This window comes from Neofelis nebulosa, chromosome 14 (assembly GCF_028018385.1).
Source record: "Neofelis nebulosa isolate mNeoNeb1 chromosome 14, mNeoNeb1.pri, whole genome shotgun sequence".
Lineage (NCBI taxonomy): Eukaryota > Metazoa > Chordata > Mammalia > Carnivora > Felidae > Neofelis > Neofelis nebulosa.
In genome coordinates, this window is record NC_080795.1 from 34,165,585 (window position 1) to 34,183,888 (window position 18,304).

An 18,304-nucleotide genomic window follows, 5' to 3' on the forward strand; every position below is an offset into this window, starting at 1 on the left:
AAATTATGTACTTTGTGCTTTTGTACATTATGTACTGTGTGCTTTTGCTGTCTGTATACATGAAAACCTTAGGGAAACAGGGCAAAATTAGGTCAGAGGGATGTATTAGAAATGTGTTCTCCTGCATAGAACACCTTTAAACAGATTGAGATGTAATTATCTAAGTATATACAAGTCTGGGGTGAAAGTCCAGAGCTAACACTACATTGGCTCAGTAATGCCACCTGGTACCCAGGTTCTTGGTACATCCTTATCATGCTTCATGCTTCACCTTTATCATACAGAGCTGTTGCCCTTTGGACTTCATTCTCTGTTGTAGGCAAGAAGAAAGGGAAAGGGGAATGAGAAGGGCAGGTGACTTTTATCTAGTAAGCCCTGCCTTTTTGCTTGGAAAGGGATGCCCTTACCAGGGACTTCTGACAGTAGCTCGCTGGCCAGAATTGGTCATTCTACCAACCCAGCTGGGAATGGAATATTAGATGGATACATTTCTGCCTTGAAGAAAACAGTGGTTTGGGTGTCAAGGAGGGAGGAGTGGGAAATTGATACTGGGTAAAATTAACAGTATCTGTTATAAGGTTATAAAATATGTATCATTTTATCATATACTTTATCATTAAGAAATAATTTTTCAGGTGATAGTTTTTGTATTTGTCATTCTTACAGTATGTAAGCATGAATGTGTTTTGTATATGAATACACAAAAGATGCTAATATTAAAAGTATTTGTATAAAGATGATACTGGATTTTAATATTGGTTTTATTAATAGGCATGTGTTTAAAAAAATTTTTTTAATGTTTGTTTATTTTTGAGAGACAGAGGCAGAGCACGAGTGGGGGAGGGACAGAGAGAGAGGGAGACACAGAATCCGAAGCAGGCTCCAGGCTCTGAGCTGTCAGCACAGAATTAGGCATTTGTTTTAAGAAGAACTGATTAGTATTGTATTTCTAAACAAGTAGTTTTCATTTAAACACAATTTTCTATATGCTCTTCTCTCATTTCACTCCTGTAGATTATTATGGAAGGGCTAAGAAATTAAAATATTGATGTCAGAATTAGTTATTTCTAAGTCATCTTTAAAAAACTAGTAACTTTATCAACTGATTGACTCCTCTTAACTCATGACATGTTTAAATGTACTTTGTGTCTTGAAATGACTGTATTCACATTCCTTTATCATTTTTTAGAAAATTATTATAAAATGTGGTTCTATCAAGTGTTCCGTTTATCTCTGCTTTTATATTAAAGTACTGTGTTTTGTTTTTTTTTTTTTCCCCTCGAACCCTTTCTCCAATCAGGCTTCAATGTTAGCTGCAGAAAATGACCCATATGGGCCTTTGCCACCAGGCTGGGGTAAGCTGATATGTTGTTGGTAAAAATATCTGAAGATATATGTAATAAATAGTTATTAAATTCTGTGCTCACTCTATTTTTTAGAAAAAAGAGTGGATTCAACTGACAGGGTTTACTTTGTGAATCATAACACAAAAACAACCCAGTGGGAAGATCCAAGAACTCAAGGGTATGTGTGTACTACAGCCTTACTTAAGTAATATTACATGCATCTGTAGGTAAACCTTGATTCAGATGTTTTTGGTACCTAGAAAATGTTCACCCTGTGATTATAACTTTATATATTAGCTTACAGAATGAAGAACCCCTGCCAGAAGGGTGGGAAATCAGGTATACTCGGGAAGGCGTTAGGTACTTTGTTGATCATAATACAAGAACAACAACATTCAAAGATCCTCGCAATGGGAAGTCATCTGTGTAAGTGAAAACCTAAAGTACTTAAGTGTTGTTTAATGACATAAAAATTTAGCCTCAACTTCAGCAACAGATTGTACTCTGTCAATCAAGAAAACCTAGACAAGTAATAGCTCAGTATACATACATCTTTGCTTTATGTTACTACAGAATGAATTTGTAGTACATAATGTGTTAATGATGGCAAATATTTATCTAGTGATTACTGTATGTGGGGGATTGTTCTAAGCACTTTGTATAAACTAGCTCATTTTATTTCCCAACAGCCCCTTGAAGTGGATACTATTATTTTCCCTTTTTCAGTGCAGAAACTGAGGCTTAGGGGACATAACTAACTTGTGCAAAATCAGATGGGAAGTAATGGAGCTGGTTTCAGACCAAGGTAGTCTGTGCACAGATTTAACAGTCACATCGTGCCACTGCAGTGTGAAGGAATGAGATGTCAACAAATTTGAATCTTCCAGATAAAAAGACCTTAAAGTAGAGCTCACCTTCATCCTTACTCTTAAGTGTGGTATCTTTGCATCACTAAGAAAATAGTTTTATGAAAGGTTTTTTTCAAATTTCCTACTGTCATATCTACCCACCTACCAGCATCTGTCTTCCCTCTTAATCCTATAGGTGAACTATCATTGTTCCTATCAAAGGCCAGTGCCTTTACTGGCACACTAGATCTTTCCCCCTCTTCCCATTTAATTGTTGTAGCAATTGTCATCTTTCTATCTTCCATCATCAGTTTTTCTTCCTCTACTGAATTATTCTCATCACCTGTGATTTCTCCTAGATTGAAAACAAATAAACAGGGGTCCCTGGGTGGCACTCAGTTGGTTAAGCAACAGACTCTTGATTCCAGCTCAGGTCATGATCTCACAGTTTGTGGGATCAACCCCTGCGTCGGGCTCTGCACTGATAGCACAGAGCCTGCTTATAATTCTCTCTCTCCTCCCTGCCCACCTGCCCCCCCCCCACTCTCTGTGCCTCTACTGCATACACGCTGTCTCTCTAAATAAAGAAATAAACCTTTTAAAATAAAATTTAAAAAAACACAACTTTTTACCTTTCAAATTCATTCCGTGAAAATTCATTTTTATTGTTGCCCCTTACGGGAAAAGTACCTGAAAGCATTGTCTCTATATTGCTGTTTCTAATTACTCTTTCAAACAGATTACAAGGAGTTTTACTGACCCTGAACTTGTTAAGGGCACCAGCAACCTCCACATTGTTAATTGTTAATCCAGGGGTGGGTTGCAGTCCTGTCTCATTTGATTTAGGAGCATTTGACACAATACGTTTTTAGCCATCTCAACTTCAGAGTGTGTCCAGAATCCCGTTATGTCTTACCATGTCCACTGCCACTACTTTGGTCAACTGGAGTGCACGGTGCCTCTCTGCTTTCTGTCCACACCTCATATAATGTTATTCTCCATAGAGCAGCAAGTAGTAAAAAGTCATTCCTTTGCACAAAACTTTCCAGTGATTTCCATCTCAGTGAAAAGCAGATTCCTCACAATGGCCTCCAAGGCCTTAAAAAATGTGATCCCCGTTACCTCTTCAACTTCATCTCTGTTTTCTCTCCTTATTCACACTGCTTCAGCTTCACTGGCCACGTAGCTCTGCCTCAAGCACCTGGACTTTTACTTCTGGGTCTTAGCTGTTATTCTGCTCTTTCTTCAAATATGTACATGGCTTATGCCCTCCATGTTTTTGTTCAAATATTGATTTGTGAACCCAACTCTGTTCACCCTTTTCAGGATTAAAACATCTCCCTATACACTCTGTGTCCTTTTACATTGCCTTTTCCTCTCTCTCTTTAAAAAAAATTTTTTTAATGTTTATTTTTGAGAGACAAAGCATGAGTGGGGGAGGGGCAGAGAGAGCGGGAGACACAGAACCTGAGGCAGGCTCCAGGCTCTGAGCTGTCAGCACAGAGTCCGACGTGGGGCTTGAACTCACAGACTGTGAGATCATGACCTGAGCCGAAGTCAGACGCTTAACCGACTGAGCCACCCAGGCACCATTCTTGTTTTTTCTTTTTGAGGAGGAGTGGTAAGACATTTATCCCCTTCTAACACACTTCGTATATAATTTACTTATTTATTCTGTTTCTTGTTTTTCCACTTCACTGGAATATAACCTCCACAAAAACACATTATCATTACCTGTTAACACATAACACTCTCATCAACTAGAAGAGTGCCAGGTAGTAGTATGTCTTACATAAATATTTGTTGAATGAATTCACTTGAACCTGACAACATAAGAGAACATTTTGCATCCATTACAAAATGTTCCCTAAGATCATGAAAGTTCTTTATGTATGTATCTTAGGCTCTCCCTCAGTAGGCAGAAGACCCAGGCCTTCCCAGTGTGACTCACACCTGTCCCTTACATGCCACCCACTCTGTCTCTTCCCTCATTTACCAGTTGAGCTGTGTGACCTAGATGTCACTCGTTCTTAGAAATTGATTTTGCTTTGCATACTTTCTCACCAATGTTTAGTTTGAATTGGGCTTAAGATGTGGTAGAATTTCCTTCCCTGTCTTTTCTGTCTAGAGCCTCTATCCTCCTTAGATTTAAGTTATTATCAAAGTTTTTTTTTAATAGTAACAGACTTTAATATTTCATTTAACTTTGTTACAAAAGATCCACCCCTATATATAGTCTTACTTTTGTGTGTGTCCTCATTTTTCAGGCCTCTTAGCCCACTAAATTTATCTTCTTTCCCAGCAAATAGCTTTCCTGTGGTCATTTGTAGGACTCTGGTATACTCCACAATATTATATATCCAACTCTATTGTGAACTAACATGTTTGTTTTGTTTTTCCTTTAGAACTAAAGGTGGTCCACAGATTGCTTATGAACGCAGCTTTAGGTGGAAACTTGCTCACTTCCGTTATTTGTGCCAGGTACTACAGTGGTAAATAAATCTTATGTTTGTAATCATTTAGTCTTATCTTTGTACTATACAAATACTATAACTTACATGATATCACGATACTATTTTTTGTTTTTAGTCTAACGCACTACCCAGTCACGTGAAGATCAATGTATCCCGGCAGACATTGTTCGAAGATTCCTTCCAACAGGTAAGGAAGATTTTATCAGGATAAATAGTACAGCTTGTCAGATTATATTCTATATATCTGAAGGGAGTTACAGTTTAGAAATTTTAAACCATGAACTGCCACTCACTGAGCGTGCATTATAATAATAATCATAATAAACTCCATCATGTATACAGTGATTACCAGATGCTTGACACTGGCATCTTAGGTTTATCATTTCATTTAATTCATCCTCACAACATCCCTTTGAGATAGCTATTATCATTGTGTCCATTTTAAATAAACAGCTTCCGGAGCAAGTTGACACACTTTGACATTTATTTACTTTTCTAAGACTTTATTAACTCAAACAAGTCTTGGTAAATACTACCAAATTAAAATTAAATCAGTATAGATACTCTCTTTCATTCAAGTTTTCCTTCAGTAACCTTAATGTTTGTTCTTATCTCTTGTAGCTTTCTGTTTAAAGGTTATGATCTAAAAGAGACCTCATCTGAGCACACTAGTTTAAAATGGCAGTACCTGCTCTCCTCTGAGACTTTATTCTTTTCTGTAACACTTATCTGACCCATTTTATTTGTCTCCCTTGTTAGAATGTAAGCTCCATGGTAGCACAGACTACTTCATTTACTGCTGTTATGCTAGTGCCTTGCACATAGCAGGTATTCAGTAAACATTTGGTGAATGAATGAACGAATGGAATATGTCTACCTTTCCTGAATCATCTGCAGAATATTTAAAGATGATAAATCGAGGGTACTTGGGTAGCTCAGTTGGTTAAGTGCCTGACTCTTGATTTCTGCTCAAGTCATGATCTCATGATTGTGAGATACAGCCCTGTGTGGAGCTCTGCACTCAGTATGGAGCCTGCTTAAGATTCTCCCTCTCCCTTTCTTTCTGCCCCTCCGCCACTTGAGCATGCTCATACCCTGCCCCCAGTATTACAATGATAAACTAAAATTCCTTTTGTATACAGGCACACAAGGACTTTTACATAAACAAGCCTAAATAGAATAACAGCATTCCAGACTCAACAACATGCAGATCCTAGCTGAATTTTACTAGCTGTTGGAATTTGGGCATGATATTTAATATAGCTACTATCAAAAAATTTTTTGGTTTGAGTTAATAAATTCTTAGCTTGTTCTAAGCTCTGTTTGAGCTTTATTTTAGCAAGTATACATCCAAGTTCATGGAAGATTTACTTTGCTCTGTCCTCTGGTGTGGGGAGAATCATGGTCAATTTGATGTGCATGGTTGCCTACCAAGCGAAGTCCTGCTGGTAAGCTGTGCCATCACCCAGACACGCCAGTCTTGGCTTCGGTTTTATCATATGTGTGGTGGAATAATTCATTTTTATTCAGAAGTAAAGCCTGTTTACTAGTATCGCTAATGTAAGCCATTAAAGATTATGAAAATTGGGTATCTGTAAATAATTCTTTAGCTGAGTTCCTTTCCTACTGATAAATGAAATCCGTGGTATAAGCAGGACCTACAACAAGCTGTTCTCATCAAATGTTGCTAGTTACAAAAATTTATAAGTCAGCTTTTACAAGATTTTGGTAAAATTTGGAGAGTGACAGGGGACTGAATATTTTCTAAGCTTAAAAACTTTCTGTGTCACTCTTCCTCTTGCCACTAACCCAAAGTAGAACTACCATTTAATACTAGACGAGGGGAAAGAGATTTTAGAAAGTGAATCACAGGAGGCATAATAGAGTAAGGTACATCTCTACTGGTTTGTGGAACACATCAATAGATCTCTTTAATTAAAGGCATTGTATGAGATAAGGAAATGTATAATTCTGGAAATACAAATGAAATTTAAGTTGAATGATTTTGGAAGAAACTTGCACTGTATATGAGTGTTAAAATATCCATGTTTTTGTTTTTAATTAGATTATGGCATTAAAACCCTATGACTTGAGGAGACGATTATATGTAATATTTAGAGGAGAAGAAGGACTTGATTATGGTGGTCTAGCAAGGTAAAATAAAAACACATATCTGCTTTGCAATAAATATATCTCCATTGTAGTGGATGTATTCTTGAAAAGATACGTTTTTTCAGTAGCAATCCAGAGTTATTTTTAGAAACAAAAATTAAAATATTAGCACAATTCTAGAGGTAACCATTATTATTCCTGTCTTGGTTATCCTTTACATTTTCTCTGCATAGGAATAAATTTGTATGTATGTGTGATATAGTACATATGCTGTTTTTTGTTTTTTTTAACAGTTGTTAATATAACATGCACAATGTAGTAACTTGATTTTATCATTTTATATCGACATTTTCATATCATATATGGAGATAATACTCTCCTTTATTTTAATGGCACTGATACTCTTATTTAATGTCTGCATAATATTACATTGTATGCAGATATCATAATTAATAGATCAACATGCATAAGGTTAATTTTTACTATTCTAACAGTGTATGTTGGTTTTATGTTTGTGTTTTAATCCAGTGTGAATCCTTTTGAGAATAGTTTTACATTTATTAAATACATTGTTAACAGAAAATGTGAAGCAATATGATGGGAAATCCCTTTAATTTCAATTTTTTTTAATGAAAACCTTAAAAAATTTTTGCTTCACCCAAACCTAATTTGAAAGCAATTTATTTTTCAGCAGAACACACCTTCCTTAAATCTTTTAAAAGACTTAAACTTGCTTTTCATAGAAACACATCTTTTAAACCAATATGTCATAGTTGTACAGAATTACAAAATCACAACTTTAGTACAGTGAACAAAAACAAATAGGTGGGAGCATATATGTGGAGTTATCAGATTTGGTTAGTTAGCATATTTTCTCATCCAGTGAATTATTAAGCTTTTTCAGAAAGGAAACTAAATGTTCATATTACATCTATTTTGATTTATCTCAATTTCAGAAATTTTCAGACATTAAAAAGAAAGACGTTAGAAATGAAATGTGTTATTTTTAAAATGTCTGACTTTATAATACTCCTATTCTTGTCTGCACTCATACTTACCTCATTGGTTGGGTTTAGTTTTATATTTTGACATTTTAATGCATTTAGCCAGTTACTCCATAGTATGATTTTCTCATTCCCAAATTCTTAATTTTGATTCATGTATTAGTTTTGGTTTATTCAAGAGTTTACAAGGGTGATATACTCCTTTAGTTTTGCATATTTGAAAATGTGTTTTTGTGCTTTTGTATATAAATAACGTCACTAGATATAAATGTCTTATGCAACACTAGTTTGTCCCCTTCTCTGTAGACCTCGCTTCACTGTCTTCTAGCATTGAATGGTACAGCACTGTGAAGTGGAAAGCCAGCACCTTATAGGAAACTTTTTTCTTTGGATGCCCACACAGTCCTTTTCCTTGAAGTTCATTAATTCATTAATTGTTGATTGTTTTATATCTTTTCTTAGGAACCTATTAAGATCTTTCTTAATTTAAGGGAAATTTTCTTCTATTATGTCTTTGAATATTTTTTCTGTTCCATTTGTTCCATTTTTCTTCAGGAACATCAGTCATGGGTATGTGGAATCTTCTTCGTCAGTCCTACCTGTCTGTCATCTTATCTCTGATTATTTTTATCTTTGTGCTTTTCTATTTTGTTTTGATTTTCTCAAACCTATCCTCATGTCACTGTTTGCAGTACTGCCCTACATTTTGTTGCTTCTAATGTGATTTTTCTTCATTAGTGGCTTTACTGTTTTCTTCATTTTCTTCTCTAGACTCTGCTAGCTCATCTGTTGTCTCATAATTTTTTTAACCTCTTGTATCTCTTTAGTTTATTAGAAAGTATAGAAAAGGATATGTTGAAAGTGAACTCTTCCACCTCTTATTAATTAGAATTTTTTCTTCTTTTCTTTTAATGTCAGGGTATATAGGTCAGATACCATGTTATACATAAACATTCTTCTTTTAAACTTATTCCGTTTTCTCTGGGCTTCTAGTTTGCTAAAAGTGATCTGCCGCAACTGGAAATTCTATTTCTGGTTTTTCTGTGTCTAAACATGTTCTCACAGATCCGTCAGCCCTTTTCCCTGGGGACATGTCTTACCTCAGCCTTGTCACAGTGGGAAGTCACTTAGTTCAGCTACTATGTTGGGACTGGATTTAGTTTTGTGGATTAGTGTTTATCATTTCTTAGTTGATTTTGTTTAGTGAAAGACTACCTTCTCTACCTGTCAGACAGTTTCTGAGATTGTATTTTTAAAGCTTTAGAACAGTGTTTGTAAAAAGGCTTCCAGGCCAGATCTAGCCTGCCTAGTAATGGCCCCCACTGTGATTTAAAAATTTTTTTTTCAATTATTTGATACATTAAAGAAAATCACTAAATTATGCTTAAGAATCAAGATTTCTGGGTTCTCTTTAAAAACCGTAGACCCATGTTGGCAGCTTCTCACGTGGCATCAATTGGCTGAATCTGAGTAGCTGATTCAATCCTATAGAGTAGTATACACTCTTTTTCACTCTGTGCCCACCATTCCCCTGTCATCTAAGGACAATGATTATATGCCGAGAAATAATTCTTCCTTAAAACTGGTAATAACTTTTATTAGGGATACAGTGAGGAATGGGAGATTGGGGCTAGGTAGAGCATTGGAGGCTGTGTACAGAAGGAAGCCACTTGCTAATCACTGTAAGCATTTGAGCTTGGAACCCTGCTTTAGAAGCAATTACCGTTGAAGAGAATCTTGCAAATTGGGTTTATTTTGATATGTAAATTATTAATCTCTTATCTATTTGGATCTCATATGTATTGGACTTTGCTACATGAGGCAAAATTGATGGTAAAAAGTTAGAGAATGCTTATCACATTTAAAGGTTTCATCTTTTAAATTTTTGTTTCATTTGTAATACATTGACAATAAAAACCGTTCCTTAGCATCAGTGCTGTGTCTGTCAGTATCAACAGCAAATACTTATTAAAGCCTATTGTGTATAGATCCTAAAATGCCTGTGAGTCAGTTACAAAAATATATGTAAAGACGTGGCTTTTGCTTTTGAGGAGCTTATAGTCTAGTGGATGGGCAGGTCATGTATAGGAAAATGAATAATATTGTGGTTGTTACCACAATACCACAGAGTACTCAGTGATTGATACAAATAAATATGTTGAAAATTGCTTCGAAAAATTGCTTAAATGGGATGGATCTACGTTGTGCTGAAAGAAAAAGTGGGACCTACATAAGCTGGCTTGACACTGAGGAGACATAGCCAGATGAAAGTATGGCATAAAAATAAGCATGTTATCTGTGAGTGGCATTGAGTTTGTAGTCTGGCATCATAAGAACTGCAGGTAACTGACTGGAGGGCCAGATCATAGGAAGACTTAACTGGAGGGCTGAGGAATTGGGCAGCCAAGTTACTACAGGCTGTTGAGCAGAGGTATGATATGTACATGGGTGTATTTAGGTTTGTTTTTAAATTCATGTATGTATGAATGCTAAAAAATTATCTTTTCTTTTAGAGAATGGTTTTTCTTGCTTTCACATGAAGTTTTGAACCCCATGTATTGCTTATTTGAGTATGCTGGCAAGAACAACTATTGTCTACAAATAAATCCAGCATCAACCATTAATCCAGACCATCTTTCGTACTTCTGTTTTATTGGCCGCTTTATTGCTATGGTGAGTCCTGATTTTCCATTATTTATTTATTCATTTATTTACTTAAACTTGTTTATCTCAAAAGTATTTTAGAGAAGACTAAAAAATGATCTGCATTATCCCTTATATATATTCCCAAACTTTGTTACCACGGAAGTCTGCCTAGAAAGGAGAATACCAAAATACAATTTATTTTTTGAGTACCTATATGAAATCAAGATTATGAATACAAGGATTATTGATGTAGCCTTTTGGTCTTTAAAAGTCCTTTTATTTTATAAATTAAAGCATAATTATAGTGTGACTACTTTTGTATAAAAGGAAAATCTGAGTTGTATAACATTTGGACTTGACTGATGTGCTGGGAATTTTCAGAGCTTTACAGAAGCTCTTGTGGTGTGGAACTGTTATCTTTTCAGAAGTGTTTGTATTTGTACTTTCTTACCTGTTTATTCACTCAGCAAATATTTATTGAGCACCTACTATAGCATGGTAGTATGACAGAGGTGAGACCATGATAAAAAGACATTGTCCCCGTTCTCTCTGTAACCCTTCCGTTAGAAGAGTTAACACATAAAAAATACAGAATAACACATAAGTATGTGCCGAGGAAAAAGGAGTGTTGCTTTTTTATATGGCACGATTAGAAGTGGCCTCTCTGAGGGGTCACACATGAACATAAAAGTGAAAGCAAAGAATTGAATGATGCATATATCTTGGAGAATAACATTCTAGGCATAAGGAAGAGCAAGAAAAAGTCTCCAAAGTGTAGTTACATTTTTGATTGGGAAATGGCATGCCTGGAGCAGAGTATATGAGAGAGAATGTGGTGGGAGATGGGGTTGAAAGGTACTGTGTGGGACCTCTAGGAAATGCACTTAAGGGTTGTGAGCAGGAAATAACATGATCAAAATAACATCTGACTTAGCTTTTATGAAGTTTATCTTGCTGCTGTGTAGGAAAGAGACTATAATTGCGTGCAGAGGAGAGCAACATAGAAGCAGAGAGACCATTTATGACAGTCCACGTGAGAGATGATAGTGGCTTTGGACTTAAGTGGTGTAGCAGTTGAGATCGTCGTGAGAAGTGGTTTGGATTCGGAGATATATTCTGTAGTTAACAGGGTTTTCAGACAGCTTAGATGCATAGTGTGAGAGAGTCAGGTATGGCGTCAAAATGTGTCTGGTTGCAGTGGCTGTCTCCTAAGGTGGCACAGCTGTGGCAAGAGCAAATTTGGGGGATTGGGAAAAATCAAGAAACTGGATTTGGTTTGTTAAGTTTTAGATACCTATAGATCCAAATGGAGATGTAGAGTAGGTGGCTATAGAAGTCTGGTGATGAGAGGGTATCTAGATAGATAGGGCTTTGTGATCTTTTAAGGAATAACTGTGGACAGAGAAGAAGGTTAAGGACATTGCAGGTCAAGGAGATGAGAAGGAACCAGCAAAAGAGCCGAGGCCGTGGAGGAGGTAGGAGACTCAAATAAGAACCTTGCTAGAAGATGAGGGAAGATGATCAGCTATGTTTGGTTCTGGTAGGCTGAGCAAGATGAGGTATGGGAAGCAACCATTTGATTTGGCCAGGGGAAAGGCATTCCGGAGCAGTACAGAGGAATGGTTGGTGGGGTGAAATACAGAGAGAATGGAAGAGGAAATGGAGACAACAAATATAAACCTTTTAAGGAAGTTTGCTTCCATTTAGGGAAATTGGGCAGTGTCTAGAAATAAATAAGGAATGGGTGGGGAATAAACGATTTATCTGCAGATGATGATGGCCAAGTAAGAGGAAAGAATTTGGTGAGGTCAAAGAGATAGGGACTGTGGGAGCAATGACCTTGAGTAGGAGAGATGAAGAGATCTGTGTAGTCCACATAGAAGTAATAGATGACTTAATACAGTAAATAGATTCAGTTGCTTATAGTGAGCAGATCTGATGGAACACACAAAAATTCTCTTCTGATGGCTTCTTTTCCCTCACTGAAATAGACGGCAAAATCATAGGCTCAGTGGGAGTGGGGAAAAGAGGTATTTGAGGAATGAAATAGTCATCTGGGAGAGTGAATGTAGTGGGGCATTAGGATTACCAGGTAGCACTAAGCTCCCACTCGAGGTTGTTGGTCATGAACCAGTCACCATGGTTGTATATGCATTTCTAGCATGTTTCAGCGCCCAAACACAGGCAGGGAGTAGGTTAAGAGTTGTGTTTAGCAGGGTTTTATATTTTGCCAGAAATTCATTGAAGGGAAGCTGGGTTTGGAGGTATACAAGGGAGTAATTTTAACGACTGATGGTGGAATCAAAATTGAATAAGGGGAGAAATAACTTTTTTGAGAAGCTGAGAAACAGTGATAAGTTTCTATGTATTTTTTAGATCCCAGTGGGGTCAAAAGTTGCAGGTATCACTGCAAAAGGCAGTGAGCTGGCAAATTAGGTGGTGGCTGAAATTGAGTTTGTGAAGAAATACAGTGGTTGCTAATAACAGTATCTAAGGTATGATGTCAAGAACGTTTAGCTAAACGAAAAACTAAGATCACTGAAAGGACTAAAAAGTCAGGAAAGTAAGAGAATCATCATTATAGATGTTAGACTGTCCAAAATTATTTATGATGGTAGCACAGAAGAACACAGCATTGATGGAGTAACAAGGAGAAACCCAGAGATCTAGGGATGATAGCAGTGAAATGCGGACAGGGGTGGGGTGGTTAGCCACCAATGACAGTGTGAAGGCATGAGCTTAAAGACAGGCAGATTTAGGGAGGAGGAAATAGTAATGAAGAGCAACATATGCCTTACTTCCAGGCCTGGTGACATGAGGGGGATGGGAGAGAAACAGCACCCCTTTGGGAGGACTTAGAAGCGGAGTCCTCAGAAAAACACTAGATTTTTGTTAAGCAAGATGCTAAAGGATCTTCAAAGAATGATTTGAGTATATGAGCGATTTTGCTGATGGATCACGAGCCTCACAGGGTAGAGGATAGAGATGGTTTTGGGAGTTAGGGGAGGTGTGAGAAATGGAATTAGATTTTTAGATAGATGGGCAGTTGGTGGCGAGAATTGGGGTGCTGAGGAGATCTGGCGCTTCCTGCTTTGGCTGTTGTGAGCAGATGTGAAAGCAAATGCTGTTAGTCCTGGAAATCTCTTAGGCAACTGTGGTCAGAAGAGGCGTGAAGAAGGGGTCTTGCCAGGTGCGTGCACGGGAGTGCTGAGGCTCCTTCTGTATTTCTGCATCCAATTAGGTTAATTTAATTTATAAAACACTAGAAAGAGTGGGGGTTTTGGTACTGTTCTTTTATTTTCCTTATAGTTATCAAAAGGACATGATATAGTTAAGTGTTTGTTATTTAACTCTGTCATTTGTTTTTCATACTTAGCATTTTATATAATTGGTTTTCATGATTTACGCTGGTTACTTATTTAAGTGCTTATTTTGGCCTGTGAAAATCTCATGGCCTGAGAAATCTCATGATTTCTCTGTTATTGTGTGCTTTGAATAAGAAAATTACTGTTTTATAAATTTTTAAGTAAAATTTTTTGTTTTTCTTGGCAGGCACTTTTTCATGGGAAGTTTATTGATACTGGTTTCTCTTTACCATTCTACAAGCGTATGCTAAGCAAAAAACTGACTATTAAGGATTTGGAGTCTATTGATACTGAATTTTATAACTCCCTTATCTGGATAAGGTTTGAAGATTTGTCTTTCAGTAAGGCATTTTCTTGAAGACAATTTAGATATCTGGTTAATTAGTCCATATATGTTTTTATCACCCAGAGACAACAACATTGAAGAATGTGGCTTAGAAATGTACTTTTCTGTTGACATGGAAATTTTGGGAAAGGTTACTTCACATGACCTGAAGTTGGGAGGTTCCAATATCCTCGTGACTGAGGAGAACAAAGATGAATATATTGGGTAAGGTGATATACTTGGTTGGCCTTAATTTCTAGAACTTCTAAAGCATGTCAGAACTAACAACTCTGTCTGTACCCTTCATTTGATTCCACGTTCACTCCTCTGGGAAGCTGTTCCACATTCATTCCCCCTTTCACGTATCCTTTTCTGTCATTTGCTCTCTACTCAATCTTCATCTCAGTTTATAAACATGCTCTCACAGGACTAAAAAATTCGAATGTACTAAAATAACTTCCCTTACCTCTCATGGCTTAACATTTATTTAAGTTCTCAACAGTACCAATCAGTGTTCTAGAAATGAGAATAGTGACCTTCAGTTTCCCACTCCCACTTGCTATATGCATTCCCATCTTTGTCCAGATCAAAAATTATAGAACATTGGTGCTAAAAAGGACTTTGCAAAGACTGTGCAGTTTCATTATTTCTAGATGAAGAACCTAGGGTGCTCTGTTATAACGGTAGTAGCAAAGCCCAGCCTGTAGCCCAAGCCGTGACCAGTAATCTAATGCTCGATTCCTCTTCCATCTCACGTTTCCTCTCTAACTTTTTTCACAGTGCCCACCACAGCCTCTGTTTTGAAACTGTTCCTTTGAATCCCGTGATCTGCACCTCATGGATTTTCTTTAATTTCTCTTTAACGATGGTTATCTAAAACTCCTTTTCCTAAATGTGGATATTTTTCCAAGGTTCTTTATTCAGCCTGCTTCTCTAAATAGACTGGCACCATGGCTTCAGTTTTCTAATAAAGTAATATCTGAACTTTAGAAATAATTTCCAGGTAGATCCATACTTTTCCGTGAAAGAACCAGATAATATTTTAGGCTTGTGAGCCGCATACAATCTCTCTTGGAACTATTCCACTCTGCTGTTGCAGCACAAAAGCACATAGACAAAATATGAACAGATACATGTTGCTATCTATGTTTCCAACAAAATTGCTGTGGACTCTGAAATTTGATTTCATATAATTTTCAAGTCAGATAATCTTTGAATATTTTCTCAATCATTTTTAAAAAGTAAAGACTATTCTTAGCTTACATGCTGTACAGAAAACAGGTGATGGGCTGGATTGGGTCCATGGGCCATAGTTTGTCAACTCCTCAACTACTAAATCAAGTTAAAATCAAATTTCTTTCTGTTATTTTTCCTATTGCCTTACTTGGCCTTGTTATCTCTATTAATGGTACTACCCTTGGATTCTTGGTGCCATCATCGTCTCAGACTTTATGTTCTTGATATTTGTTTCAAAAATGGGATCGTATCATACTCTCTAGCTTGCTTTTTCCATCCTCTAGGTCAGTAGAGATAGACCTAACACATTTTCTAATAGCTAGATAAATTATGGTATACCCATTCTATAGTAGTCCTTTCTGCTAGTAAGTGTCATTCAGATTGTGTCCAGTTTGGGCCACTGCAAACAAAGGCAAAGAAAACTTCCTTAAGTAAAGCTGTGTGTATCTGCTGCTTTTGTCTTTGTGGCATAGATTTCTAAAGTGAGGTAATTTCGTCAAAGACTGTTTAATTGATGTATTGCTTTTGCAAAAGGACATAGCTAACAATCCTCTCTTCCCTTTTTAACCCATAAAATTGCTATGGCCTTTCAATTTCACATCCTTAATGTCTCTTTGCTTATTAAGTTAATGCAGCTATTCCAGTGTGGCATTCTAGGCCTCTTCCTATTTTTCTGCTTAATTAGTTTTCTCTGAGTGGAGAAAACCAGTTTAATAACTGATTTTCTTCTTTATGTATCTTTATATTCTCTGAGGTATTTTTGTTTTGCTTCTTTGTCATATAGTGAGCATTTATTACTCGTATTGTAAATAGCTACATTGTTTTTTCCATTTTGAAAACAGTATGTTTCCAAAGATAGTTCCATAAGGCACTGGGCTTTTTGTATTCAAGCCATAAGCTTTCCACAGAAACCAACAATAGCTATTAAATAGCACATCCGAAGCATTTTTAAAATGCTGTCAATGTTTTCAAATATCAAAAGCAGATTAAACAAAATTTCATCATATAAAGGCCATATTTAGTTTGCTACTTTATATTTTATATTTTGTGTTAAGGTGATAACTGGTTTTTAAAGAGTTGCCCATGTAATACCTGTTATATAAGAGTTGATATCTAATCTTGAATATAACAATTTTTGCTTAATTGTTTCAGTTTCTGAAACAATAACAGACTTTAATCTTGTTTTTTTTTTAATCTTGCTCTTTAAAATTATGTAAGAATACTATTCTTTTTTAATTGGGATATTTTGGTTTTAGTGTACCGCAGTTAATCTCTGAGTAAATGAATGGTAGAGAGATGTATGAAATGCTGTCAGAATCCAAAGTGGGATTGATTCTGCTAGGACTCAGGAAAGTTTTTCCCATGGCATTGCATGTTAGGTCTGAAAAGATGGAGTGCTTTTTGGAGGGAGGGAAATAGCAAAAGCAGAGGAATTGAGGTATTAAAGGGATTAATTTATCCCAAGAATCTACAGCCACAGAGGAGATATAGTGGCTAGCTAGGAGCCTTGAATGGTAGCCAGATTTGCATTAGTCTAGGGAAACTTTTATGTCTAAGAAACCTGCATTTTTGCTCTAATAGGAGAGTCATCAAAAACAAACGAAAACTAAGATAAAATGATCAGAATTATTTCTGGAAGGCTAATCCTAGCATCTTTGTGGAAGATGAATTGAGAGGGATGGATGGAAGGGGGAGTAGTTAGAGATCTTAACATAGTTAAAAGGCTCTTTCAAACTTCTTGTAGTTGGTATTGTAGACCTACCTGAAACAGGTGAGGTAAAAATGAGGGAATGGATTTTTGAGGATATTATAGGAATAGAATAGCTCAGATTCAATGATTGATTACATGTAGTGGGGGAAATACTAGTAAATGAAATATTTGAGGTTTCTGAATTGGTTAACAGTTGAACATGTTAATTATCTTTAAGTAGTAAAGAGCTAGAAAAGAAAAGGCAGAGAGCTCAGTGATGCCAACGTTTGTGGACCAGTGAAACCAATGAAAGGAACAAAGTAGCTAAGTCAGATAAGGAGCGGTGGTATTGTCAGATCAGAGAACTCTCTGAGGGTTGGGAATGCTAACACCCAGTGTTACAGGAAGTTCATGCAGCAGGAGTAATTTTGAAGAGGGCATTGGGCTTGGCAATTGAGACTTCTTTGGTGACATATGTGAAGGGATTTGTTTATCCCCCAGAGCGAAATCTTGAAAACCCAGACATTTACAGTGGTTTAAAATTTGGATGAATAGAGCTGAGAAGTGGAGACAGGATAGAGTACTCTTCTAATAGGAGTGGTGGTAAAGAGAGCAAAGGCAGTAGTTAAAAGCAAACACTGGGTTGAAGGGAGGGTTTTGGAAAATAATGGTCTGAGCATCCATGTGGGCAAATGGGAAGTGGGGTAGGAAGGTAGAGTTGAGGGCATGGGCAGGAGAAGGTGAGTTATTGATGAAGAAAAGTTGTAGAGGCAGCAAGGATGAAAGGTTTGCCTCAGCAGAGAATAAAATCAGCTTCCTTTGGGACACGGGAAGAGGCTTTTGGAAGGGGAGGAATGTGGATAATCGCCTTTCCCTTTGTCTGCTGTTTCTGGTGTCTTCTCCTCATCAGTAGTCTGTGCTGCTTCCACAGGGACCTCCAGACCCACCTACTGTCAGGGCCCCTTGTATAGATTCTGCGTCACTATACAGATTCTCTTCCTTACTTCTTTATATTACACTTCCCTCCTGTATGTCTGCATTATATGTCTCCTCGGAATGTTTCTTCTCGTCTTTTCTATTCTTTTAGGAAATCTTTGTGTTCTCTCTAATGAATTAACATGTAAAGAACCAGTTCCCCAGCTTTAAGCCTTCTCAGACAGAGGGATCATACTGCATTTAAGCATATGGCCTGCAGACAGACTGTTACCGAGACAGTCCCTTGCTTTCCCCGCTGTGCAAGGCTGAGTCAGAGTTCTCA

The 18,304-nt window shown here is 36.9% G+C and overlaps 1 protein-coding gene across 9 annotated transcripts in view; it reads left to right on the forward strand.

Annotated features, from left to right (window-relative positions):
- WWP1 (WW domain containing E3 ubiquitin protein ligase 1) overlaps positions 1–18,304 on the forward strand; it is a 134,241-nt gene that overhangs the window by 98,678 nt on the left and 17,259 nt on the right. For all 9 annotated transcript variants that reach the window (XM_058698468.1, XM_058698472.1, XM_058698470.1 and 6 more), the window contains 9 exons: positions 1,301–1,355; positions 1,440–1,524; positions 1,644–1,772; positions 4,600–4,675; positions 4,784–4,855; positions 6,734–6,822; positions 10,298–10,457; positions 13,983–14,116; positions 14,205–14,345. In XM_058698468.1, the coding sequence (XP_058554451.1) occupies positions 1,301–1,355; positions 1,440–1,524; positions 1,644–1,772; positions 4,600–4,675; positions 4,784–4,855; positions 6,734–6,822; positions 10,298–10,457; positions 13,983–14,116; positions 14,205–14,345 (941 nt within the window). The remainder of the gene's footprint in view (positions 1–1,300; positions 1,356–1,439; positions 1,525–1,643; positions 1,773–4,599; positions 4,676–4,783; positions 4,856–6,733; positions 6,823–10,297; positions 10,458–13,982; positions 14,117–14,204; positions 14,346–18,304) is intronic.